Below are 25,650 nucleotides of genomic sequence, written 5' to 3'. Positions count from 1 at the left end.
ATCATTATAATATGTCTAGTGCTGCCCAAAAGGTCACTAATATTGAGCAAAAATGCCAAAATCACATACATTAAGTCAAAAGTTTACATACACCTTGCAAAATCTGCTAAATGTTAATTATTTTACCAAAATAAGAGGGACTGTATGATTCTGAGATGCATCTTTTCACACTGAGGACAACTGAGAGACTCATATGCAGCTATTACGGAAGGTTTAAACACTCACTGATGATTCAGAAGGAAAAACCAAGAGCCTGAAGGTGAAAACTTTTTGAATTTGAAGATCAGGGTAAACTGAAATTATTTTGTCTTCTGGGATACAAATAAGTATCTTCTGTAGCTTCTGAAGGGCAGTACTAAATGAAAAAAGTATGATATTTGGGCCAAAAAAAAAATCTTCATTCCGTTCAAAAGTTTACACCCCTGGCTCTTAATGCTTTGTTTTTCCTTCTGAAGCATCAGTGAGTGTTTGAACCTTCTGTAATAGTTGCATATGAGTCCCTCAGTTGTCCTCAGTGTGAAAAGATAGATCTCAAAATCATACAGTCATTGTTGGAAAGGGTTCAAATACACAAAAATGCTGAAAGACCAAAGAATTTGTGGGACCTGAAGGATTTATCTGAAGAACAGCGAGCAGTTTAACTGTTCAGGACATACAAGGGACTCAACAACTATCACTAAACAAAAACACAGCTGTGGGTCATTCAGGTAACAACACAGTATTAAGAATTAAGTGTATGTAAACTTTTGAACAGGGTCATTTTTATATACTCAATTACTATTTTCTCTTGTGGACTATGTGTGAACGTCTTTATGTGAAATATCATATTCAGGTCAGCACTAAATAAAAAAATATTGGTCCCTCTTATTTTGGTCAAATAATTAACATTTTGCAGATTCTGCAAGGTGTATGTAAACTTTTGACTTCAGCTGTATCTGTTTTGAACTCCATTCGCAGGCCACACGTCTCTGTCGGTGTGCGTGTGAACTCTTCAAGTGGACTGATTTTCCACGTGGCGGGAGGGAAGGGCCAGAGGACCATGACACTGTCTGTGCTTGATGGCCATCTGATGCTAATGGTCAACGGTGGAAAGAGGAAGGCCAGCATACGCAGCAAAAAGAAATACGACGACGGCCTGTGGCACACGGTTCGTATGCAGATGAGGCACATTTGAAGACAAAAATTTGTGATTTTTCCACAAATCAAAATGTTTTTATCATGAAATGGTGCAGGTGTTTGTGAGAGTGGAGGGTGACAGGGCCTCTCTGACAGTGGACGGCATCGACACCCAGAACAAGAGGGCCACAGGCGGAGGGAAGAGTGTGTTTGGTGCTCCTCTCTATATCGGTGGACTACCCTCAGACCACAGCGCAGCTATGGTAAACACTGCCACTGAACTGAACTGCTATGTTGTCTACTGCTTTATATAGTGACTGAAATGAAATAGGCTACAACTTAACGGATGACACAAATGTTGTAAAGCGAACAAAAAGCTGGTATTAGTATTGAAGTATGTAAGTATGCTCAAATGTTGGATAAGATAATCTCTTTTTAATTAGATTGACTGTTTATGTTGTATTATATTATGTTTTCATTGAAATCCACCATGTTTTATTTTTCTTTTACAAAATAATCATATTTCATTTTCATAAGAGCACACATACACATACACATTTCTATTAATGCACTACCAGTCAAAAGATTTGTAACTTTCTTTAAAGAAGTCTATTCTGCTCACCAAGCCTGCATTTATTTGATCTAAAGTACAGCAAAAACAGTAACAATTTGAAATATTTTTACTATTTAAAATAACTGCTTTCTATTTTATTATATTTTAAAATGTAATTTATTCTTGTGTTTTCAAAGCTGAATTTTCAGCATCATTACTCCAGTCTTCAGTGTCACATGATCCTTCAGAAATCATTCTAATATGCTGTTCAAGAAACCTTTTTTATTTTTTATTATTATATAATTTTTTTATTATTAATAAATAACATTTTAAAATATATTCAAATAGAAAACCGTATTTAAATAGAAAAAAATATTAGCAAAATTGTACTGTTTTTGCTGCACTTTGGATCAAATAAATGTAGGCTGGTGAGCAAAAAACCATTAAAAATCTTACTTTTCAAAAACTGGTAGTGTATATTTTATTTGTATTTACTAAATAATCGTAGTTTTTTAATAGGAATTTTATGTTAACATGAAAAAAACTTTTCGCTAGTTGTTTTATTTTATTTGAAATACAGGTCTTTATCCACCATGTTTTGTTTTACAAACTCTCTTAAAAAAAATCTGTTAAATAATGCAAAGCAAACAAGAGACTCTTTTCAAAATAAAATGTTAAGTTATATTGCTAATAATAATGCAATACTATAATAAACACACAAATAAATGTTAAATAAGTCTTTTTTCTTAATTAGCTTGAACTTTTTTATATTAAAATACACAAGGAATATTTTATTGTTTATAAGCAATAAATAATTGTTTTAGTAAGTAAAATAAATATTTATTTTTGATATTATATTGTTTAATCTTGTATTATTTTGTCAGTGTTTAAATATTTTTTTATTAATCATATTACTGTAGTAAGAACATGCTTTTTATTTGTTTTAATAATATATTATTCTGCCAGCATGAAATCCGGTAGTGCATAAAATATTTTTATAAAGTGGATATTTTAATAATAGTATCTGTTGGTGAATATACAGAATAAACCTCATGGAAATCAAGGTCGAGTCGAGTTCTATTTTGAATATCATAGGTCGAGATTATTTCCACTGAGCTCAATGCAATGCATTTTAAAATGGTCTTAATAATTTTGTAGTAGATAGCATAATGAAGTTTGGAGCAGCTGTCAGTTCAGGAATGCACTCGTGATACGCTAAAATCTGTTTTGGTGCACGAAATGAGATTGTCTCTATCTTAACATATTCATAAGAGATAAACCTTTATGATGTGACTTTTCTTTCTTTCTGTTTCTTTCTTTCAGGCTGGTTTTGTTGGCTGTGTGCGGGATCTGAAGCTGAACGAGGTGCCGACACTGAGTCCCTCTCACAGTGTGGGAGTGACACCCTGCTACCAGCAGCCCCTCCAGCCTGGGCTTCATTTCTCCAGTCAGGGAGGATATCTGACCATCGGTGAGCCTGTCAATCAAATAATCAATCAAACCCTCAGATCAAACACACTTTAGATTTAATTCAGAAAGATGGTGTACAGTACACTTTTTTTATTGCGCCTCTCTGTCATGCCAGACGAATCCATGGTGTTGGGCCGGGACCTCGAGATCCAGTTGGAGGTCCGTCTGGTTTCGGACTCTGGGCTTGTGCTGCACGCTGGAGCCAAGAAAACTCAACAACTGAGTCTCTATCTGAACCAGGGCCAGGTGACACAGCCATGCACTCACACACAAACATCCAACTTACCCATAGCTTTTTCAAAGTTAAATCGTTTTTAAATGAGAGGTAACAGGCAAGCAAGTCATTTAGGGTTAATGGTGCTTCTTGAAGGTCGGTGGGACGGGTGCGTACAGCAGTTTGAAGTGTGTGTTTGTCCCGTGCAGGTGACTGTGTTGGTGAACAGCGGCAGTGGAGAGTTTTCAGTTAGTCTCACACCAGAAGAGTCTCTCTGTGATGGAGGTTGGCACACTATTGCAAGTGAGTCTTGAAAAACACAAACACTGAAATCATACTGCATTTAACCCTTCTGGTCCGTTTGAAAAAATACATGCTGTTTTGTGTCAGAATTTACACAGACATTCAGCAACCCAGAATCTTAAAGTGCCCCTATTATGCCTTTTCAAATATGATATTTCATGTAGTGTGTCATGTAGCTGTATGTGAACATAAACTATCTGCAAAGTTGTGACGCGGACAGTGCACTATAAATAAAGTTTTTGTCTAACAAAAAAAAGAGTCGGCTCACATTCGCCTAAACGAGTCGTCAGCAATTCGAATCTTTTTTCTGTAACGGCCACACGTCACGAGCTACACATTTGCGTAATGTCCGCCCACATTCAATTTCGCGAACAACTTGCCCGCCCACAAACAGTAGGCCTACCATTTTCACGTGGATTACATCATGTCAAGAAGACGCCCTGCGCTGTGAGAGTGAATTTGTTTTATATGCCCTTCCAAAAGATGAAACTATCAGTGGTTAACATTAATTTTTTCAACACCTCAGCAGTCCAATGCCAATCTTGTGTTGTGTTCGCGTCATTTTACTGATGACTGCTTTTCTAATCTTGGGGAGTAACGTTACAACGCGAGATTCACCAAACGCTTGGTTTTAAAAAAATGGATCAGTGCCCAGTTTATTTGGACCGGCTTGCTCCTCTGAACTTCTACCTGTAAGTATGATTAATACTTGTATTTTCTAGCGATCGTTCAAAATACGTCTTTGTGTACGTTATGGTGTGTAACAACCCCGCACATGTCTTGGTAAACGGCTAACTTGCGTTTCTGTAGTTCTGTTGTTCAGCTGTGAGTGCAATGTAGTCTAAAAAGTCTTGGGATTGATGCAGCTTGACTGTCTGTCTGCCTTATTAGTTTAAGTAATGATAATGATAAACGATGGCTTAACGCAGTGTTATGCATTATACAGTGTTGAAGTTCACAACGTAGAGGTGTGTCCGGTTCGCTTACAAAAGCAAATTGCAAACACTGTCCACGGTTAACATATGACACCCACTGAGAAACGTCCTGCTCCGGTCGTGCTTGCAAAACAGTTTCTTGTCGATGTGACACTTCAACCGTTTCATCGTCAGACTCCGGCTCGAATTGATAGGGTAAAATCGAGGCTATCTTTTCTATGCATTAACAGGTCTCCGCAGCTGTCATTCAGTTATGCCAATGGGCGTTTCGTTTTGCGCTGTAGCGGTAGACCAATCCAAAAGGACTGCACCATCTGACCAATCACAGCAGTGAGGGCTCACTGAAAGGAGGGGTTTAGAGAGACTGATTCTTCGAACTGCTTCACACGAGTCGTTTACGAATCATTTAGAAACGGGGTAAAAATAAATCTAATTTTGGAGAAAACTAAAGTGTTTTTTGAACTTGCATACATGTAAACCTGTTTTAAGAGACTATTACAACAATATTAACTACCTTTAAAATGGCATAATAGGGGCACTTTAAAAAGACCTGCCTGCAATTTTATCAATAAAATAGCTAAAGCGCTGAAGAGCTACATTATCTTTCTCAGCAAGGAGTTGGTAACATTGTTTCTGAAACAATTAAACCCTCGGCTTCACTAGCTAGGTTTTCATCCAACGAGTCTGAGAACAAAATCGTAATTTCCTGATGAACTGGCACTAAATATCACAACAGACAATGAATATCAGAGGCGGAAAGAGTAATAAAATATGCTACTCAAGTAAAAGTACTGTTACTTCAATGAAATTTTACAAGTAAAAGTACTGGTCAAAAAATCTACTCAAGTAAAAGTAAAAAGTAACTCATTTAAAATTCTACTCTGAGTAAAATTTAGTGAGTAATTTTTTTTTTTTTTTTGAACAGCAGTGCTGGGTGGGGGATTCTAGTCTTATTCCAAAAAACCAAGGGGATATAATTCTCAACCTGGTTGTTTTTATTTGAGGAAACAACTTTACAAATTAAAGTGCAATAAAAAAAATAACCATATAAAACATTTAGGGATTTCTTTAGGCAAATAATTCCATAAAACTTTAAACATCACAACCACTGAATGTTGCATGAACTGTGAATTCAGTAGAGCAGGGTTTCCCAACCTTTTTTTACTGCGGGGCCCCCTCCTTCTCTGCTCAATTTTGCAAAGCCCCCCTATGCCAGACATGTCCTCTTATTTATTATTATCTTATTTATTTATTTACTTCCGCAGTAAAGAGAAAAGTATTTATTTTTAAGTCTTTTTTATTAACCAAAACATTTGTTTAGCCTTATTATTCTTCTACTGCATGTTATAAAAAAAACTCAAAATTCAAACAAGCTTTAAATTAAAAATTTAAATATACCTTATTAACCTTTAAAAAAAACCTCTGCTAAATTCTAACTTTTTAAAATTATATATACAGATTTAAACCTCCTGAATTCCTTACTTCAGACATTCTTTACAACTACAGAGTACTTTTTCTTAAATAAGTGATCCTGCCTTACCAAACAGGACAGGGAGATGCCAAAAGACCACTAAACCTATCCCTTTGAACTTGACTGACTGAATATCTACTGTTTGTATCCATTAAAAAAATAACATACGAATTCAAACTACAGCAAATACAAACGCATCGATGTGAAGGTTCGACAAAGACACGATCAGTGAACTGTCAGTGCGCGCCTGATGCTCATAAACACCGAGCCTCACTCCTCTTCTATGGGTGAGCATTCATTATAAAACACTCACAGGACAATAATTTGGACAACTAGGCAAATGTTTTGACGCAAAAATACGACAGGGATCAGAGCCCAGAGAGCGCGCATAGTTTGTGAATCAATAGCGGACTTATGCGTGCCGAATGTACGACTCTGATAAACACGAGTGTTATACATTAGGTACGCACAAGTTTGTTATTACCTTGACATTAGCTCGACGGTTTGCTTCATGCATGAAGCCGAGAGATGTAACTCTGCACAACTGTCCATCTCCATCTTTCTTGAGTTAGCGCGCTGCGTTTGTTTTCCCGCTCACCAATTAGTAGGGCTGGGAATCGATTCCAAGAAGAATCGAGGGGGATCCTCTCAAGGGGAATGGACTCCTCATTCAGAGCCGTTTTCAGTTCAACAAAACTTACCTCTTAAACGGAGGGCTGCATTCCATGAAGGCTACATATTTCGGCTGCAAGTCATCAAACGTCGATTGACGAAAATAAACGTAATAAAATCGACTCATTACTAAACTCATCTTGAGTTTAAGGATGCAGCCTTCAGTTTGAGAAGCACCCATTAATTTGCCTCTTGCTCGCTAATAGTTATTATAGTCTGATACATTTCCACGAAAAGATTCGTTCGGATAGATCATATAAATGAACCAGTTCAAAAACCGATTCAGATGTTATTTTACGGGAGAACTGGCTCATGATGTCCACAATTTTGAGCGCTGCACGACAGAATAGATCACGACGTGTCTTGATCTTATTTACATCTTAAATAAATGCTATTTTTAATCTTTCTATCAGCCAATGATAACTCTGAAAGAAAACGCAGAGAGCACGTCAGTGGCCGAGAGCGCATCTGATTGACAGCTGCGCCACCAGCTCTTATATCATCCTGCATTTATTGCGAAATGATAGCTCTTATATCAGTGTTGTTGTTAAAGTTCTGTTTATTTTGTTTCAGTGTATAGTTTGCTAATTTTGTCATTTTATACACGTCACGTCTTGTTTTATTCATGCAATAAATGCATGTCCACTGCTGAGCTGTGGGTTAGGACTAATTTCCTGGGCAATGAATTACAATTTGAAAACAGTCAGAAAAATAGTATATATATATCTTTTTTTTTTTTTTTTTTACAACTGAAGCTTCATATTATGAGAAGGTAACTTTATACGACCTTTACATCCTGCATTTATTGCGAAATTAGCTTCCTCCAATCTAAAAAACAAGAATCGAAAAAGAATCGAAACAACAGTGAGGAATCGATTCTGGAATCGAATCCAATCGATTCCAGAACCAGGAATCGGAATCGGAATCGGAATCGATTCCAAAACTTTCGGAATCGAACAGCCCTACCATTTTTTTTTTAATTAATTTTTTTAGTATTATTTTTTATTTATTTATTTTTACTCAGTAACGGATGATATTTAAAATGTAGTTAAGTACAATGCTTAAATCAAAACGTACTTAAGTAAAAGTAAAATTACAAAATTTAAAAGTTACTTTAAAAAGTAGAAGTACACAAAAAACCTACTCAATTACAGTAACGCGAGTAAATGTAAATCGTTACTTTCCACCTCTGATGAATATAAAAATTTTCATATATAAAAAAAATTACTTGCACCTCAGATGGAGTAGACAAAACACAATAAGGCTGTTGCTTTGGGAGGTCTACTGGTTATTTAGGTTATGCTGTCCCATAGCACAATTTCAGATGACTTTTTGATGTCCAAGGAGGAATTTATTCTGCAAATGCGTTTCCATCTCTCGTTCGCATTAACGCTTTTCCCACCTCGAGCAAGCGTAAAAACATTTTTGTGAGATTTTTATTCAAAATTTGTTTCCATCACTTGTTTCTGATGCGATACTTCAAAATGCAGAAAAGACGGGGTGATGGAAACAGCTACTGTTAATAGGGAAATGCAGCAAAAGCTGAAGTAATTGCATAGTCTTCTCTCTCTTTCTCTTGTAAATGAACACTTCATAAATGACACTTTTCTGAGAATAGAATGTCCAAGTGGAGATCGCTAAACTGCAAGCTTACCATTGTTTTCAGAAAGCCAGTACTTTTATCCACAGTGGAGAGAGAGCACATGCACACGGTTGCTAGGTTGACAAAAATAAGTAACACACTTAGCAGATATTTCCGTATTGCGCAAGTGTGACTCTGTTTAGTACAATGGCATTTTAGTGCCACTTTAAAAAAAATAAAAAATAAAATTATAAGATTACAAGATTAAAGTTGAAATTACAAGAATATAGTTAAAAATATTATGAGAATAAAGTCGAAATATTAAAAGAATAAAGTTGAAATTACAAGAATAAAACATTCTGACTTTACTGACAAAAACTTTATTCTCGTAATTTTGACAAAATATTTTGACATTCTCATAATTTTTATTCTTATTTTCATTCTTGAAACATTTACTTTATTTTCGTAATTTCAATTTTATTCTTAAAACGTTTCATCTTGTTCTTATAACTTTATTCTCGAAACATTTCAACCTTTTCTCATAATTTCGACTTTAATCCTTCATTTATTTCTTTTTTTAACATGGCTCTAAAACGCTGTCATAGTTTTGGGCATTGCATCACTTTATATCAGGCAACCTCAGTTATGTTCCTCTGCGGCCAGATTAAACTGTTGTAGCCTATATATTACACTTTAGTCATTATTTTCTAGAAACCTTGCACTTTTCCACTCCATTTTAAATGCTGTTCTTGTATTTAAATTAAGCACAGTCCGTGATAAACAGAAGGGTTTAAATGTATAGATACTTCATAAGCAATGTATTTTTACACTTGTATTTGTGTGATTTTAGTTGTGAAGAAGAGCAACGTCATCCAGCTAAATGTGGATTTGGCGAGTGAACATGGAGTGGGTCCCAAACACAGCCGATCGAACGGGGGCAAAGAGACTGTTTATCTGGGTGGCGTGCCAGGTATGACATCTGAACACCACTGAATTAACATTTACAATAACTGTCCAGAATAAAAATTCTCTGATTATGTCTCTCTTTCTTCAGTCAAAAAGAAATGAAGGTTTTTGTGGAAAACATTCCAGGATTTTTCTCCATATAGTGAACTTCAGTGGGGATCAACGGGGTGAAGGTCCAAATTGCAGTTTCAGTGCAGCCTCAAAGGTCTCTACACGATCCTATCTGAGGAATAAGGATCTTATCTAGCGAAACGATTGGTCTTTTTCTAAAAATGTATCATATGTGACCCTGGACCACAAAATCAGTCATAAGGTTAAATTTTACAAAACTGAGATATATACATCATATGACAGCTCAGTAAATAAGCTTTCTATTGATGTATGGTTTGTTAGGATAGGACAATATTTGGCTGAGATACATCTATTTGAAAATCTGAAATCTAAGGGTGCACAAAAATCAAAATACTGAGAAAATCACCTTTAAAGTTCTCCAAATTAAGTTCTTAGCAATGCATATTACTAATCAAAAATTACCTTTTGATAGGTTTATAGTAGAAATTTTACAAAAAATCTTCATGGAACATGATCTTTACTTAATTTCCTAATGATTTTTGACATAAAAGAAAAATCAAGAATTTTGACCCATACAATGTATTTTTGGCTATTGCTACAAATATACCCCAGCGACTTAAGACTGGTTTTGTGGTCCAGGGTCACATATTGAAAAGGTCACACGTGATGTAGGCAGAAGGACAGACTTAGTGTTTAAAAAGTGAACATGCAAAGAAAGTCAAATGCCTTTTACAAAAAAAAGGGAGGTAACCTTTTTGAGTACGCAGACGAAGAACTAACCACACGTGACCTTTCCAGTGTGAAGTTGAGTGTAGACAAGAATTTGTGGTTAAAAAGTATATAAACTTGTATTTTTAGAAAAATTACAAATCGTTTTGCTAGATAAATCCCTTATTTCTTGGCTGGGATCGTGTAGAACCCTTTGAAGCTGCATTGAATCTGCAATTTGGACTTTCAACCCGCTGATCCCCATTGAAATCCACTAAATGGAGAAAAATCCTGGAATGTTTTCCTCAAAAACCTTCATTTCTTTTCGACTGAAGAAAGACATGAACGTCTTGGATACCAGGGGCCTCATTTATAAAGACTTGCGTAGAAACCATCCTTGATTTTATCTAAGAACTTTTCTGATTTGATCGTAAGAGCGATTCAGAGAAAACGAACGTACCACGAAATCCATGCGTACGCCAGTCATTCGGTTATAAATCACAAATGATCGTGGAATTGTGTGCAGCTGAATGTTCCGCCGTCTCTGAAAAACTCTGTGACAATGTGGCAAGAAATCAAATTATAGTGAGGCTGAACTATCTGCAATACCAGGCATTACCACAAGGAAACGGTCGTACGCCAAGCTGGAATCTGACGTGGAGATAAGTACTTTTCCACGTCAAAGACGGTTTTTATAAATCTGTACTTTGACGTGGATTTGATCGTACGAACACTCTAAGATCAAATCAGTGCGTAAGAAAGTTTTATAAATGAGGCCCCAGGACTGAGTAAATTATCAGGACATTTTTATTCTGGATGTGAACTAATCCTTTAAAGCTAAATTAACCAAAATCTTGTACTGAAATGTGAATGGCTCAATGTTGACAAAAGCCTGTTGTCCTCTTGTGCGCAGATACTATAGCAGTGCCAGGTCTCCCATCCACTGTTCTCTCTTTCCACGGATGTGTGAGGAAAGCCATATTGAACCACAAACCTGTCACACTGTCCAAACCCCTGTCAGTGTCTGGATCTGTGGGGACTCAGGGCTGCCCTGCCTGATAGACCTACAGAAGCTACATTAACCCTACGTACTCCACACTATTAAACCAACAGGTGGTGGGTTTGCTTAGCGTTTAACTTAAACCGATATTTATGTTTACTTTCATGACACCTGTGTATGTAGTTTTTTTATTAAAAAGCACTGCAAGTCCTGAGACGCCGCTGATAAACTATAATGTTAAGTACTGCAGGGACCAGAGGAATATAAAGATGGATTGGCACTGGATTCGTATAGTTCCAGGTTTAATTAACATTTCAAAGACACAATCATGACCAAACACCATTAAATGGGAATATTTAGTTGTATAAAAACACTGGAGGGCAATTTTATGTGTATTTTTTTTCATGTGCCATATCTACAATCACTGGAGTTGAAAACTCAAGAAATATTATTTTTGTCACTTCTTGATATTTTTGTCAGATTCCCTCAGCTGTAGTTTTATTGTCAATAAACATTTCCTTTATGTTTCATGTTGATCAACGTCACATGTGCAAGCTGGAAGTCAACTGTTTAATAGTGTAGCTTCGGACATACAAAACACATGACGTGAATCAGTGGATGAGTACAGGCAAATAACCCAGACTAACACTTCAGATAGACCACTGTGTTCAGAAAGTTGTTCTAATCCAAGCTCATGTCCTCGTCGTCATCTTTCTTGTCTTTGGATTCGCCATCGTCTGTCTTGCTATCGCTGCCCTCCATGGCTTTGGCAAAGGCCTCCACGTCTAAATAGCAGGACAAAGCAAATGAGTGCTTGTGGGTACATCAGATACTCATTACAAATCGGGATAAGTGAACTTAAGATGTGCACTTTCCTTTCTAAGTTCATATTAATTTTGAATTGGGATTTTAATGTCGTTTGATGGATGTGACACACATCTCACCTCCTTTATTAGCCGCGTCCACTGCTTCAGAGGGCAGACCAAACTGGTTCATGAGAGGCCCGAGCTGACCAGAGGCCAGAGCACTGCTGAACATACTCATCGCCTGCGCAAACACACAACAAAATGTTAGAATTCATTGATGACAAATAGTTATTCATTTAGCAGTCTTTTACAACCACTTCAAATGCAGTTCAGCCAATTATAACAAGGACTGTAAATATCTATTTTATAATTCATCTTTAAATTGTTCAATTTTACGATTGGATGGCAACCAGCAATTAAGGTGCAATTTCCTAATCCACTTTTTTTATTTCAGTGAAATGAACTCATATTTAATTTCAATAATGATTTTTAATTTAATATTTAGTATTTTTAGAGAATTTTATGGTAATAATTTACATTTATATAATAGTCATGATCTGTTTATTACTTGTTAACCACGTTTTGAGCACAAATCTTAAAATTAAGTATCTAACTTAAACGTGACTGTCGCAATTCTTGAACGCTTTGGATTTTTTGGAGCACAGTAGTTTATTTTTAAATACATCACTTTGCAGATTATTGCTGCAGTGAACATTTTCAAAAAGTGAAATTAAAAACAAAAGTTTATGATAAATGCACAAAAACACTTTTATATTAAATATACACTACCAGTCAAAAGTTTAAGGTTTTTTATATATTTTTTAAAGTCTCTTCTCACCGAGTCTGCGTTTATTTAATCCAAAGTACAGCAAAAACAGTAATACTTTGAAATTTTTTAATATTTAAAATAACTGCTTTCTATTTGAATATATTGTAAAATGTAAATTTTTCCTGTGATCAAAGCTGAATTTTCAGCATTATTACTCCAGTTACATGATCCTTCAGAAATCATGATTTGCTGTTCAAGAAACATTTTTTAATAAACAATATTTAAAACAGTTGAGCATTTTTTTAGGATCGTATGATGAATAGAAAGATCTAAATATCAGCATTTATATGAAATAAAAAGCTTTTGTAACATACACTATACCATTCAAAAGTTTGGAGTCGATATCTTTTTTTTTTATTTTGGGAACTAAATTATAGAAATTAATTATTTTATTTAGCAAGGATGCTTTAAATTGATTTTAAGTGATGATAAAGGCTTTTATAATGTTACAAAAAAAATAGTATTTCAGATAAATGCTGTTCTTCTGAACTTTCTAGTCATCAAAGAAACTGGTAAAAATTCTACTCAGTTGATTTCTAAAGGTTCGTGTGACTGGAGTAATGATGCTAAAAATTCAGCTTTGAAATCACAGGAATAAATTACATTTTACAATATATTCAAATAGAAAGCAGTTATTTTAAACAGTAAAAATATTTACTGTACTTTGGATCATATAAATGCAGGCTTGGTGAGCAGAGAAGACTTCATTAAAAAAACCATTAAAAATCTTACCGTCCAGAAACTTTTGACTGGACCAGTGTATATTAAAAAAAATATAAAAATTCAAAGCCATAATTTAAACAAGTTGTGTTCCAAATTTAAAGTTGATCTCTCAAGAAATGGCTTTTCCACTAGATAGAATTTGGTTTACAGTTAATTTCCAATGTGTTCATTTTTGACCACAAACAGTATAAGTGCAAGTTTTTTTTTTTATGTCCATTGTCCATGCGTTTTATCAAAACTTTCAAGTCATATGCCACTCCGACAAAATAAGACATTTATAAAAAAAAAAAAAAAAAATTACATAAATGAATATCTTTTGCTCAAAAATTACAGCACAACAGGGTTAAAGGATTTGTTTTTGTTTTTTCGCAATAGATTTTCCCATTAGATTCACAACAATCAATCACACCTAGAACTGAACATAATACTAGGCTGAATTCGATTAAATTCACAAGATTCCAATTCGATTTGATATAGACTTCTCTGGATATACATCAGGTACAGTACACATCAAATTTTCTCAAGAAAAAAAATCTAATTTGTAAAATATGAGAGTCAGCTGGTTCTACATTACTGTGATATTGAAGATTAAAATGAACAGATTTATAGTCAAACATTTAAAATACACTCAATGAAGTTACAAAGTTACAATTTGTTTGTGGCTGTCAAAAACTGGATTAGATTTATTCAAATATAAATTAGAAATTACAATGAATATGTTATATGGTGCATATATTTAGCATTCTAGAGTTCATTTTTCTATCTGATTAAAAAGTTTATGGTCACCAAATGTTTTTTTCTGAGGTAAATGTGACGAAGTTTAACATTAGCATTAACAAAAAACACAGGCTAGACTAATCAATTCTTGGGATTTAAGAATCAATCTCATTACGTAAAAATTAAATGGATTAAAATCAAGAAATTGACATTTTTCGCCCAGCCCCTACACAATACAGTTATTATCAATAACGCTGTACTACATAGGCCGTTTATTTGAGTGTTACCTGTTGGAACTGTGGAGAGGTCAGCGTGTTCTGGATCTCATCGGCGCTCTGCGGGAGCGATTCTCCTGATGGCAGGTACGGCAGCAGTCTCTGCTGGACTTCAGGGTTAGCCAGAATAGGAGCCATCACATCAGGGGTCAACACACTCGCCAAGTCCACTATAGAAGAGCAACGGACAGTGTATTAGAGCATGGGAAAATGTAGGTGAAGACCACATCCAAGTTGTCAGCGTCTCACCTCCTGCTCCCTCCGCAGCCACGGCAGGCACGTTCATGGTGGCCAGGATGCTCTGGAGGTCACTCAGCTGGATGGGCTGTGTGCTGGAGGAGGGTGCCGCAGGGATGGAGGGAGTCTGGGCCGCAGGAGTGGTGGGGGTCACCGTGGGCGAGCCGGTGGAGGTAGCAGCAGGGGTGACGGGTGTGGTGGGTGCCTGGGTGGAGCTGAGGCGGGCGGCCGATCCAGAGGAAGGAGTGGCTGCTGCCGATTGGCTGCGGGAGCTGTGTGTACAGGAGAGAGATAATGAATAAAATCAATAAGATGTGTGAACACAGTGGCAAAAATAGAGAAATCAAAAGACATACCTGGAGGTTGAGCTGCTGGTAGCAGGACCTCCACTGCCCAACAGACCGGCCAGACCTGGACCAGCCAGAGCACCTTAAAACAACAAAAGAAAAATCTTATTGACTTTTGAAGTCAAAAGTTTACACACACCTTGCAGAATCTACAAAATGTCAATTATTTTACCAAAATAAGAGGGACCATACAAAATGCATGTTATTTTTTTTTTTTGTAAGATATTTCACATAAAAGAAGTTTACATATAGTCCACAAGAGAAAATAGTTGAATTTATAAAAATGACCCCGTTCAGAAGTTTACATACACTTGATTCTTAGTACTGTATTGTTGCTTGAATGATCTAATAGTCATTGTTGGAAAGGGTTCAAATACATAAAAATGCTGAAAAACCAAAGAATCTGTGGGACCTGAAGGATTTTTCTGAAGAACAGAAGGCAGTTGAACTGTTCAGGACAAATAAGGGACTCATGAACAACTATCACTAAATAAAAAACAGCTGTGGATCATTCGGGTAACAACACAGTATTAAGAATCAAGTGTATGGAAACTGTTGAACAGGGTCAATTTATAAATACAACTATTATTTTCTCTTGTGGACTATGTAAATGTCTTTTATGTGAAATATCTCATTCAGGTCAGTACTAAATATGTTTTTGGAACCCATGATACTTTTTTCAGGTTTCTTTGATGAATAAAAAGTTACAAAGAACAGCATTTATTCAAGTATGAAATACTTGAATAAAAATAACTTTTTATCAATTTAAAACATCCTTTCTGAATAAAAGCAATAATTTAAAAAAAGAAAGAATAAAAATGTACTGATCTCAAACTTTTGAACAGTAGTATATATTGTTAGAAAAGATTTCTATTTTAAAGAAACACTGTTTTTTTTTTTTTTTACTTTTCATTAATCAAAGGATCCTGAAAAAAAAAGTATCACAGGTTCCAAAAAAATATTAACTGTTTCCAGCAGGGATAATAAATCAGCACATCAGAATGATTTCTGAGGGATCATGTAGGATTGGAGTAATGATGCTGAAAAATTCAGCTTTGATCGCAGAAATAAATTACATTTTTAAATGTTTATTAAATTAGAAGAACGTTATTTTACATCGTAAAAATATTTCACAATATAATTTTCTTCTATATTTTTGATCAAATGAACAGCCTTGTTGAGCATTAGAAACATATTAAAAATCTTACTGATATATATTTTTTAATATAAATATGCCAATATAGTTCAAACGCCATTTAAAATCATGGACATTGACTACTACTTTAAAATAAATAAATAAAACTTACCAAGTCCACCCAATCCTGTTGGTCCAATCAGCTGCATGAGTTGATTGTGACTCATATTACCCAAGAGGCTTTGCAGACCACCTTCTCCTCAAAAACAAACAAAAAAAAACAAACAAACAAAAAAAACGTACACTTACTTCAGTTCAACATGAGCTCATGCTCTACACCACACAATCAATCTCTTATTATCATCATATTGGCACTCCGTTGTTAACAAAAGGATCCGCAAGCATGTTTACCTTTAAGTCAGTGAGCTCATTCAGCATTCTGGGGCGGTACTGAGCAAATCTGACTACCTTAAACACTTCTTATAGACCTTAGGCGCCATATTGAAATTTTACAAAAAGAGGCTGTTAGACTTCAAGGTCCACTGAAGTGCTTTGAAACACACAGCGTTACTCTGTGTGTTGACCTTATTTCAACTGAAACGAAGTATATTTTTTGTTGTTTTGTTAAAAAACTTTTAGAAGTAAATCAAGAACAATTACAATTTTAACAATATTTCAAGTGTGATTTATGAGACTTGTATTACGAATCCCATCTTCCTTTGTAAAAGGAAAAAAGCTGATCATATTGATTTCAAAGTTAAGGATTCATTAGTTTGAATATACATCGAATCAAATTAACATCATAGCTGATCATTCAAAATACTTTATTTTGGACAAAACATCCCATGTTTCAGTTGTGACAGCACATTTTCAGTAGTGACCACATCACATTACAGAATTTTAACGTACATACTAAAAGACAAAATTTGCATAACTGTACTAAAATTGTTTATTTGCCCAATTGAAGCATTATGTGATCCCTTTAGTCACTACTATGATGACATGTTTCAGTTGTGACTGTTACGGTAGTGACAATTTTATGGGATAACACAGAAAAAAACAAGGATATCACAACCAAATGTTGTTTCGGTCGTGACTGTTTCGGTAGTCATAATCAGAACATGGTTGGCTAGCACTAAATATGGAATAACTCACAAAGAAGTGTGCTTAAATGCAGAAAAATGCTGTTTGGTAGTGACGCATCTTAAAGTTACACACAGATTTTTCACACTTTTGAACACATTTACCTACTCACCATGTAGCTATGAGAGAGGGACACATAAATATTTCCTGATCATAAATGTAGGGGTGTAGTGAAAATCAGTCTCAGCCAATGGACTAAAACATACACCGTTTCGGTAGTGACGTGAAAATGCAGGGCACATTTTTTAAATAAAGTTTCATAATTTACAACGAATAAATAAAATTATGTTTTTTATTTCACTTTTTAAAAAAATATAAAAGATATTTAAAAAAAAACAAACAACAACAACAGAATAAAAGGCAAAAATTATTTCAATATCATTTTCATAAAATGTTGGGGTTAGGGCTCGGGACAGCAACCTCCCAACTGAAAGTACCCAATAAGTGATGATTATACATATATATATATATATATATATAAAAGGGATAGTTCACCCAAAAATGAAAATTTGATGTTTATCTGCTTACCCCCAGGGCATCCAAGATGTAGGTGACTTTGTTTCCTCAGCAGAACACAAACGAAGATTTTTAACTTAAACCGTTGCAGTCTGTTAGGCATATAATGGCAGTGGATGGGCACCAAACCTTGAAAAGTAAACAAAACATGCACAGACAAATCCAAATTACACCCTGCAACTCGTGACGATACATTGATGTCCTAAGACACAAAACGATCGGTTTTTGTGAGAAACTGAACAGTATTTATATCATTTTTTACCTTTGATACACAGCCACGTCCATCTGTCATGAGCACGAGCTTTTCATCTGGCGTGTTACATGTGAACGCACTCTGGCGTAGTATACACAAACGCCGGAAGCGATCTGTCGCGTGTATATGACACACATTGTTTACACAGAGCACAGAGATTGTGGGTATAGCGGCTATTCAAAATGGTAATTACTTGCGCTCATCCTGATTGTTCAAACCGATTTAAAGCTAAAAAATTACGTTTGCTTGCGCAAACTCATCCGGGACTGTTGACTGTTTGCCGATTTCCCCTTCCGGCATTTGCGTATTCTACGCCAGAGCGCGTTCACATGTAAAGAACTGAATGCTGAGCTTGCGCTCAGGACAGATGGACATTGCTGTGTATCAAAGGTAAAAAAAATGATATAAATACGGTTCAGTTTCTCAAAAAAACGATCGTTTCGTGTCTTAGGACATCAATGTATCGTCACGAGCCGCAGGGTGTAATTTGGATTTGTCTGTGCATGTTTTTTTTTTACTTTTCAAGGTTTGGTGCCCATCCACTGCCATTATATGACTGACAGACTGCACCGGTTTAAGTTAAAAATCTTTGTTTGTGTTCTGCTGAGGAAACAAAGTCACCTACATCTTGGATGCCCTGGGGGTAAGCAGATAAACATCACATTTTCATTTTTGGGTGAACTATCCCTTTAAGCTTACTGATATTTTAAATATTATCGTGGTTTTCAACAGATAATAAAAGGATCTTAGTAAACATCTAGGCCCGGTTTCACAGACACGGCTTACGCTAAACCAGGATTAGGCCATTGTTCAATTAGGACATTTAAGTCATTTTCATAAACATGTTCAAACAAAAATGTTACCGTGTGCATCTCGAGACAAAACAAAGGCACTGATACATTTTAAGATCAATCAGTGCACGTTTCTTTCAGTTGAGATGGCTAAGACTTACATTTTAGTCTAAGACTAGGCTTAAGCCTTGTCTGTGAAACCGGGGGATAAAGTTTCAATTTCTAAATACTTTTTAATGTGTTTTTTGGTTGTGGGACAGCAGTTTGCACCAATTCTGTAGATTCTGTTTAGGATTCTGTTTAAACACTGTCACCTTTGGTCGACTACTGGAACTACCAGTAGTGCAGAAAGATCTTAAATGTGACCCTGGACCATAAACCAGTCTTAAGTCGCTGGGGTATATTTGTAGCAATAGCCAAAAATACATTGTATGTATTTTTCTTTTATGCCAAAAATCATTAGGAAATTAAGTAAAGATCATGTTCCATGAAGATTTTTTGTAAAATTCCTACTATAAATATATCAAAAATGTAATTTTTGATTAGTAATATGCATTGTTAAGAACTTAATTTGGAGAACTTTAAAGGTGATTTTCTCAGTATTTTGATTTTTTGCTCCCTTAGATTTCAGATTTTCAAATAGATGTATCTCGGCCAAATATTGTCCTATCCTAACAAACCATACATCAATAGAAAGCTCATTTATTGAGCTTTCATATGATGTATATATCTAAGTTTTGTAAAATTTAACCTTATGACTGGTTTTGTGGTCCAGGGTCACAAATTAGAAAATCAACTAACTCTAAAAGACCTACTGTGGATTCAAACCAGTGATTTTCACTGAAAGGTGTGCATCCCTGACTCATGTACACACGCTATCAAGTAACGAAGACTGCAAGTGTGGGTATTAGGACAGTCTCAAAGCGAGACGCATGTTCTCCATCACTCACCACCAAGTGCAGAGAGTTCATGGCTGCCACCTCCTCCGCTGCCCAGAGCGCCTGGCATTGGTGGGTTGTTGAGGTACTCGTTGACTTTGCGACAGTACTCCTCATCTTTATCTGTTTTCGGCTCCTTTAGAGATGGGAAAGCAAGCAAATGTGACTTGACAGCTGATCAGATATCACAATGCCCTCTGAGTGCATCGTTTTGTTATATTCTGACAAAGCAAATCTGAACTGCCGCATGTCAGCAAGCATCTCTGCAATCTTTTCCTCACCTGCATCCAAAAGAACAGCCTTTTTGATCCAGCCTTAAATTTCAGCACATACACACGTCCTGTAGTGCACTGGTTCACCCGCTTGAACTCACAATCATCCGGGAATATGATCAGATCCTGAAACACAAAAATCAACCATTGATATTGATATAAAAGACCATCGGTTGACCGCTAATAGTAAACAGTCCTCACATCCTCCACATTTCCAGAGGTCCTGTCTTTCCAGCAGAAGTGGATGAGCGAGTCGTCTGTCTGCTGAATGTAGACGGTGCCTTTGCGCTTGTCCGGGGTCACTGTGCTGCCCTTCAGGGTCATTTTACCCGCCCTAAACTCAACCAGGTATTTACTGGATGAGCTGCGGGAGCCAGAGACCAGACTGGGGAACAGAGCTCCAGATGACATCCTAACTGCAAAACAGATAATACGAACTGTTAAATAAATGTGACCCTGGACCACAAAACCAGTCGTAAGTAGCATGGGTATATTTGTAGCAGCAGCCCAAAATACATACATTGTACGTGTCAAAATTATACATTTTTCTTTTATGCCAAAAATCATTAGGATATTAAGTAAAGATCAAGTTCCATGAAGATATTTTGTAAATTTTCTACTGTAAATACACCAAAACTCTTCATCTGGACAACTTTAAAGGCGATTTTCCAAGTATTTTGATTTTTTTTTTTTTTTACACCCTCAGATTCCAGATTGTATCTTGGCCAAATATTGTCCTATCCTAACAAACCATACATAAATCAATTGAAAGCTTATTTATTCAGCTTTCAGATGTATAAATATAAATAAAAAATGACTCTTGTGACTGGTTTTGTAGTGCAGGGTCACAAATATGGTTATCATCAAAGATGTCAGTGTTTCGTCTTCATCATAAAGCTAATCAACAACGTGAAGCTTAAAGGTGTAAGCACAGTTACTCAGCAATATTTTTAGCACTCCAGCTAGCTTCAAAAGACAGCAACGGGCTTGTTTTTGCACAAACATACAATTATATGCCATTTTGAGATATACTATAGTACGATAATCACTACAGTTTTACCTCTACGTTGAAAATGTAATCATAATTTGATTGTTTGGTTTCTAAAGCACTTCCCTCAATTAGCATTAGCTGCCATTTAAACTCAGCAGTGACTGCGCATTTTGTTTTTCTGAAGCGTGTTTAAATTAATAACGCCGCTATAGATCTGATAATAACATATTATAGCAAAACAGCATCATACCGGTCAATACGTTTATCCTTTCGTTGATTCCTGAGGCAGATATGGGTCTTTAACAGACATCCGCTGAAGAGTTGCAGATAGACTGGTGACAAGTGGCATGAGACTTCCTGTATCCTGTTAGACGTGTTCCTATTGGTCACGTTGGCACGTAAGGAGGCATTTGATTGGCTGAATAACATGTCATTCTTGGCATACAGCAAGCGCTGTGTCATTGAGTGCAGACGGAGCTCTTTTCTTATATGCACACTCACCAAATGATTGATTCAGTATTTACAATGGTGCAAAACACTGAATAATCTTCTGCTGAGGTTACATTGCAAGTTAATCGCAATATTACAGAGATCCACACAGATTTAGAGGGAAAAACGAATTATTTAAAAGAGATACAAAATTCACATTTTCTCAAACACATTTATAAACGTATTCTTTGCTAAACTTCCACGTCTAGTTTGATTAATTTAGTAGCTTACAGGTTCTCAAGCACATTTATACACATATTCTCTGCGAAACGTCCACATCAAACCAGCTCAAAAACATGTAATTTTCTGTCAAAACCAAGCCTCAGATGATGATACCATGACTTACATGGCTTAATATAACATAAGTGATGTATCTTACTGAAATACGTAGTAGAAAACCCATGAAAGATTTATGTTATTTAAAAATATATTTTGGACTAAGGGGTACTATTTGGTTGTAATTTTCAGCTGAAGGGCAACAAAAGAAGCGATGTAAGTCACTGCTGTCCTAGTGATAAGAAGAAAAGAAAATAATGGGAAGATGCTTGGGGACCAATAAAACTTTCTAAAGACCTCCATCGATGTTCTCTCCACTTCAGCCCTGATGCCGCAGCTGCTGAAAGAGCTTACAAATGGCAGAGACAAGAGACGCTAGATGCCATCCTGACAGGATGTAAACATGTCGATGCTTGTTATGACGCCGCAGCCACTGAAGGAGTTTTTTCAATGTGGATTTTTACTGGAATATGTAGTAGAAAACCTATAAAAGATTTACACTAATTAAAAAATCCATATCGTTTTATGCATATTTTGGATTATGGGAGACTATTTGGTTGTAATTAAGGAGTAAAGAGGATTTCACTCGATATCCGGGAGCATTTAGACTCCTTGTGGGGGAAAAATAGATGGTACAGCGTTTAGTTTAAGCCTTTTTGCTTTTTGCATGTTTGTCACACTTTAATGTTTCAGATCATTAAACACATTTAAATATTAATCAAAGATAACACAAGTTAACATAACATGCAGTTTTTGAATTAAGGAGTTTTTTTATAAAGGGGAAAAAAATCCAAACCCACATGGCCCTGTGTGAAAAAGTGTTTATCACACCTGAGTTCAGTTTCTCTAGCCACACCCAGGCCTGAGTACTGCCACACCTGTTCGCAATCAAGAAACCACTTAAATAGGACCTGCCTGACAAAGTGAAGTAGACCAAAAGATCCTCAAAATCTACACATCATGTTGAGATCCAAAGAAATTCAGGAACAAATGAGAAAGAAAGTAATTGAGATCTATCAGTCTGGAAAAGGTTATAAAGCCATTTCTAAAGCTTTGGGACTCCAGCGAACCACAGTGAGAGCCATTATCCACAAATGGCGAAAACATGGAACAGTGAACCTTCCCAGGAGTGGCCAGCCGACCAAAATTACCCCAAGAGCACAGCGACGAGTCATCCAAGAGGTCACAAAAGACCCCACAACAACATCGAAAGAACTGCAGGCCTCTCTTGCCTCAGTTAAGGTCAGTGTTCATGACTCCACCATAAGAAAGAGACTGGGCAAAAATGGCCTGCATGGCAGAGCTCCAAGACGAAAACCGCAGCTGAGCAAAAAGAACATAAAGGCTCATCTCAGTTTTGCCAAAACACATCTTGATGATCCAAGACTTTTTGGAAGGTGTGTGTCCCATTACATCTGGTGTAAAAGTAACACAGCATTTCAGAAAAAGAACATCATACCAACAGTCAAATATGGTGGTGGCAGTGTGGTCTGTGGCTGTTTTGCTGCTTCTGGACCTGGAAGACTTGCTGTGATAAATGGAGCCATGAATTCTGCTGTCTACCAAACAATCCTGAAGGACAATGTCCGGCCATCTGTTCGTCACCTCAAGCTGAAGCGAACTTGCGTTCTGCAGCTGGACAATGATCCAAAACACACCGGCTGCATCCGAAATCGCATACTTAATGAGTAGGTACTTAATTTCAATAAGCAGGTAAAAGAGTACCTACTCTACAGCCAAATCTCGTTGAGTATGAATGCGATCCGCCATGATGACGTTATCATGTGACGTTATCAATGATCTACGACATTAAAACAAGAGCAACAATTTAAAAGAAATGAGCGACAGGTTTAATTCATCTATTTGTATATATTATGATGTTGATCAAATTTCTCATTTTGTGGTCTTCCAGAAGAAACAGATACCTTTATGATTGTAGTACGTTTTTAGGCTATAACCCAGTTTAATCCTTAAAGATGTTATTTTTTATAACGAAAACCTAAAATCGTAACCACTTGAATATGTTTTTAATTTATTTATGTGCAAAATTGTTTATCCACACGCAAAACTGGCTTGCAATGTCCTTTGTTTTCCTCTTTTTATTGTGGGATTTCTCTTGTTTCATCCCCGAGGATTATAAATAACAAAAAACAACACATGCAATTTTAATGCATTATGATTAAATGAATATTACGATCATTTAAAGATATTTAAACTTTTTTTTCACTTGTAGAGAATCACATGTACGCAAACCCTTTACAGTTTTTTTTCTGTCATTAGGCTATGATTTTTTACTGATAAAACAAACAGCCTACTATCTTTTCCTGCGGTTGTATGTACTTACAAGTTCTGCAGTGATAATAAAATAAAATAAAGGCGACGGGTGCACAGAACACCCAATGGCATCACGACAACCCTACCTAGTACGTTGCCCTCCTTGTTTGCAATGTTTGCAATATCTGCACAAAGGAGACGTCAATCAGCTGCTGGAAGATCACGTCTTTGGAGCAGACTTTTGATTTTACACTCGAAAGAATTAAGTATTACTTAGAAATTAAAGATGACCTCAGAATGCATTGCTAGACAACACCAACGCTTATGAACAATAATACTGATAAATGCTAACCACTAATGAATTATATTTTTAGTAAAATGAACTACATGCATTTTTTAATACGCCATATGCATGACATATTCATGACTATGCAGTCAATGTGAATACATCTCAATTCTCAGTCAAGTAATGAATTAATGCTATATTTTATTAACTGACAACAAGAAACATGAATAAATTTGTAAAAGAATAAATAAAAGTAACCTTGATGTTAAATCAAGTGAGAGCCATTATCCACAAATGGCGAAAACATGGAACAGTGGTGAACCTTCCCAGGAGTGGCAAAAGTCAAAGACACATAAAACAAAGCTTTATTCAAAGTAATTGTTCTGACAATCATGTGTTCACAGCCTGTAAATAACAACTGCCATCAACAGCTGTGCCAATTCTGCAGCTTTATTCTTTATTCTTTACACTCGCATTTTATCCAACACAAATGCTCCTCTATTTATTTATATTAATAAAAAAGATCAGTTATGTTTAGTTACTATATATGTACATGCGTTTATTTACATTCCATTCATATAAAGTAAATAGTGTTGACAACAGTGAATTCTACTGTAACAGCACACAACACTCAGATGTCTATTACGCGCTCATCTGCAATTCTTTTCGAACTTTTTCCTATCACATATTAAATAGACATTTAACAATCATCTTTAAGATGTATGTGGTTTATGTACATTCACTTTGGAGATATACGTGTGTTTACTGGATCTCCCCTGTTTGCTATACATATAAAACATGTTTTTACAGAAAAATCACAAATATATTATACTGTTACACCTTAAGCGATTTAACAGTTTGCTCTACGCGATTGTGACACAAGGAACAGCGTAAGGTTACTCACTTTTGAAAACACCCTTGTTGCTGTTCTCCATCACGTTCGATGATGACGTAGGCCAGTGGTTCTCAATCCTGGTCCTGGGGGACCCCTGCTCTGCACATTTTGCATGTTTCCCTTATTTAACACCTGATTGAGATCATCAGCTCATGAGGAGAGAGATCCATGAACTGAACTAATCAGCTAATGATCTCAGTCAGGTGTGTTAAATAAGGGAGACATGCAAAATGTGCAGAGCAGGGGTCCCCCAGGACCAGGATTGAGAACCACTGACGTAGGCTATTGATCTATTGACCGTGGGCTTCTGGGATAGAAAAGTAGAAAAGTATCCCTCGATCGGCACTTCGAAATCTGGGCGGGACGCAGTAGGCATCTGGGGATCTCTCGCTTAC

The 25,650-nt window shown here is 36.1% G+C and overlaps 2 protein-coding genes across 3 annotated transcripts in view; one reads left to right on the top strand and one right to left on the bottom strand.

Annotated features, from left to right (window-relative positions):
* lama5 (laminin, alpha 5) overlaps positions 1 to 11,607 on the top strand; it is a 134,106-nt gene extending 122,499 nt beyond the window's left edge. Inside the window, exons 72-78 of the mRNA XM_073823623.1 lie at positions 958 to 1,147; positions 1,233 to 1,379; positions 2,993 to 3,140; positions 3,255 to 3,385; positions 3,563 to 3,656; positions 9,167 to 9,286; positions 10,976 to 11,607. Of these exons, the coding sequence (XP_073679724.1) occupies positions 958 to 1,147; positions 1,233 to 1,379; positions 2,993 to 3,140; positions 3,255 to 3,385; positions 3,563 to 3,656; positions 9,167 to 9,286; positions 10,976 to 11,121 (976 nt within the window). The 3' untranslated portion in view covers positions 11,122 to 11,607. The remainder of the gene's footprint in view (positions 1 to 957; positions 1,148 to 1,232; positions 1,380 to 2,992; positions 3,141 to 3,254; positions 3,386 to 3,562; positions 3,657 to 9,166; positions 9,287 to 10,975) is intronic.
* An 11-nt stretch (positions 11,608 to 11,618) lies between these two features.
* On the bottom strand, positions 11,619 to 21,349 carry adrm1 (ADRM1 26S proteasome ubiquitin receptor). Of its 2 annotated transcripts, none has more exons than XM_073823830.1 (10): positions 21,286 to 21,349; positions 20,246 to 20,460; positions 20,054 to 20,170; positions 19,785 to 19,908; positions 16,304 to 16,387; positions 15,006 to 15,078; positions 14,662 to 14,921; positions 14,425 to 14,582; positions 12,007 to 12,109; positions 11,619 to 11,847 (listed from the first exon to the last, which is right to left on the bottom strand). In XM_073823830.1, the coding sequence occupies exons 2-10, from the start codon at positions 20,453 to 20,455 to the stop codon at positions 11,744 to 11,746; spliced, it is 1,233 nt and encodes a 410-aa protein (XP_073679931.1). In that variant the 5' UTR covers positions 20,456 to 20,460; positions 21,286 to 21,349; the 3' UTR covers positions 11,619 to 11,743. The 2 variants fall into 2 exon arrangements, with proteins under 2 accessions (XP_073679931.1, XP_073679932.1); XM_073823831.1 differs by having other exon boundaries at positions 16,304 to 16,384.
* Between the last annotated feature and the right edge of the window lie 4,301 nt (positions 21,350 to 25,650).

Source organism: Garra rufa, chromosome 18 (assembly GCF_049309525.1).
Source record: "Garra rufa chromosome 18, GarRuf1.0, whole genome shotgun sequence".
In the NCBI taxonomy this organism is placed as follows: Eukaryota; Metazoa; Chordata; class Actinopteri; order Cypriniformes; family Cyprinidae; genus Garra; species Garra rufa.
This window is presented reverse-complemented; position numbering and strand designations above follow the sequence as displayed.

Bases quoted from the DNA above. Each gene is read 5' to 3' on its own strand.
- adrm1 (XM_073823830.1), bottom strand. From the start codon at position 20,455: ATGTCATCTGGAGCTCTGTTCCCCAGTCTGGTCTCTGGCTCCCGCAGC. The intron at 14,922-15,005 runs GTATGTCTTTTG...CTGTACACACAG, and splicing joins ACCAGCAGCTCAACCTCCAG to CTCCCGCAGCCAATCGGCAG. The intron at 14,583-14,661 runs GTGAGACGCTGA...GCTCTTCTATAG, and splicing joins GGCTGCGGAGGGAGCAGGAG to TGGACTTGGCGAGTGTGTTG.